Source organism: Limulus polyphemus, unplaced genomic scaffold (assembly GCF_000517525.1).
Source record: "Limulus polyphemus unplaced genomic scaffold, Limulus_polyphemus-2.1.2 Scaffold10513, whole genome shotgun sequence".
Classification (NCBI taxonomy): domain Eukaryota; kingdom Metazoa; phylum Arthropoda; class Merostomata; order Xiphosura; family Limulidae; genus Limulus; species Limulus polyphemus.
In genome coordinates, this window is record NW_013676123.1 from 13,446 (window position 1) to 14,840 (window position 1,395).

The following is a 1,395-nucleotide window of genomic DNA, read 5'->3' on the forward strand; positions in this document are numbered from 1 at the left end:
TCAAACTGAAATACAAGACAATCAGATATGTGTGATATTATACTACTATTACTAATATACTACAGCAGTAGCATATTTTCAGTGTCTCATGCCAAATGGAAGACAGAAAGCTACTGTATAGTCAACAGTTTGATCTATTAATATTATTGTTTAAACTTGGAAAGTGGCAGCAACCATCTTTAGCTAGACAGTTACGTGTCCTTCTAACATTGTGAATTTAGCTGGACAAAGAAACACTTAACATTAGATATACTTTTGTAATGTATATAATAACTATATAAATCCTTTGGCCCAGATAACATAAAAAAAATATCAGATTGTTTTCTTGCAACTGTCAAATACATAAAAAAAACAGCCATAAATATAGTTATACGAGTTTCCCAGTTTGCCCCTGAAGAAGAAAAGTCCACCTTTTAAAAACACTCAGGTTATAGGGTTTTTTATTCATTTCTATCAAGACTTCTTGAACCTACATGCTTTTTCTAACGTCATAAATGTAAAGTTAATACTGTGGTGTTAGTTAAAAGTGTAGTGATTGTGATAGTTATTATTAATGATAGAACTGTGGAGCACAATGAATCGTACTTTTTTAGAAAGAGTATCATTTAATGAAATATAGATTGTTGTTGTTTTTAAACTTTCTGAATTAAATCATTTAGAAATAATAGGATTAATATACTTTCTATATATATATTTAGCAACAAGCTAACAGGTCAACAGATTTCAAATATAAAACTGTTTCTTTCTGTTTACTTCTCAACAAGTTTGTCTATAAAAAATACCAATGTATTAGTTAAGATTAAAATGTTTCTACATTTGTTTTTTGTCCTTTTCCCTTGTCTTTAGTATTAAAAAAGTGAACAGTTTTTCCACTTAATGGCTATGTAAAGTATGTACTTAACTACAGTGTGTGAAATAAATACAAGTATTACACTTTACTGTCACATGGTTTGACAAGTGAACTCAGCCATTAAGTATTATATTTTCTTGACTAATGTAGCAGAGATAAGTATTTGATAGATGACGTTATTGGCTTCTACCACCGATTGTGTTGTTTCTATTAAAATTTAAGAGGCTACCTGAAACATGAATCAGTGTGTTGATTATAACAAGTTTGTTTATTGACAATGTATACCATTAGTTAGACTGACATGTTAAATTATCTACATTATTAGTTCTGACTTGTGTTAGTAGCTTTGTTTGGTCATAAGTTATGTCTAATTATGGATTACTTTTGTTTTGACAACGTATTGTTTGAAACTAGTCTTTCTTTTAATACAGGTACAAACATAACGACGGGTGAAGAAGTTGCTATCAAACTCGAATGTATCAAAACCAAACATCCTCAGTTGCATATTGAGAGCAAGTTTTACAAGATGATGCAAGGAGGAGGTG

At 29.8% G+C, this 1,395-nt stretch overlaps 1 protein-coding gene across 1 annotated transcript in view; it reads left to right on the top strand.

Annotated features, from left to right (window-relative positions):
- The window catches only part of LOC106476416 (casein kinase I), an 8,660-nt gene that overhangs the window by 1,413 nt on the left and 5,852 nt on the right, over positions 1–1,395 (top strand). The window contains exon 3 of the mRNA XM_013937077.2: positions 1,282–1,392. Coding sequence (XP_013792531.2) covers positions 1,282–1,392 — 111 coding nt within the window. The remainder of the gene's footprint in view (positions 1–1,281; positions 1,393–1,395) is intronic.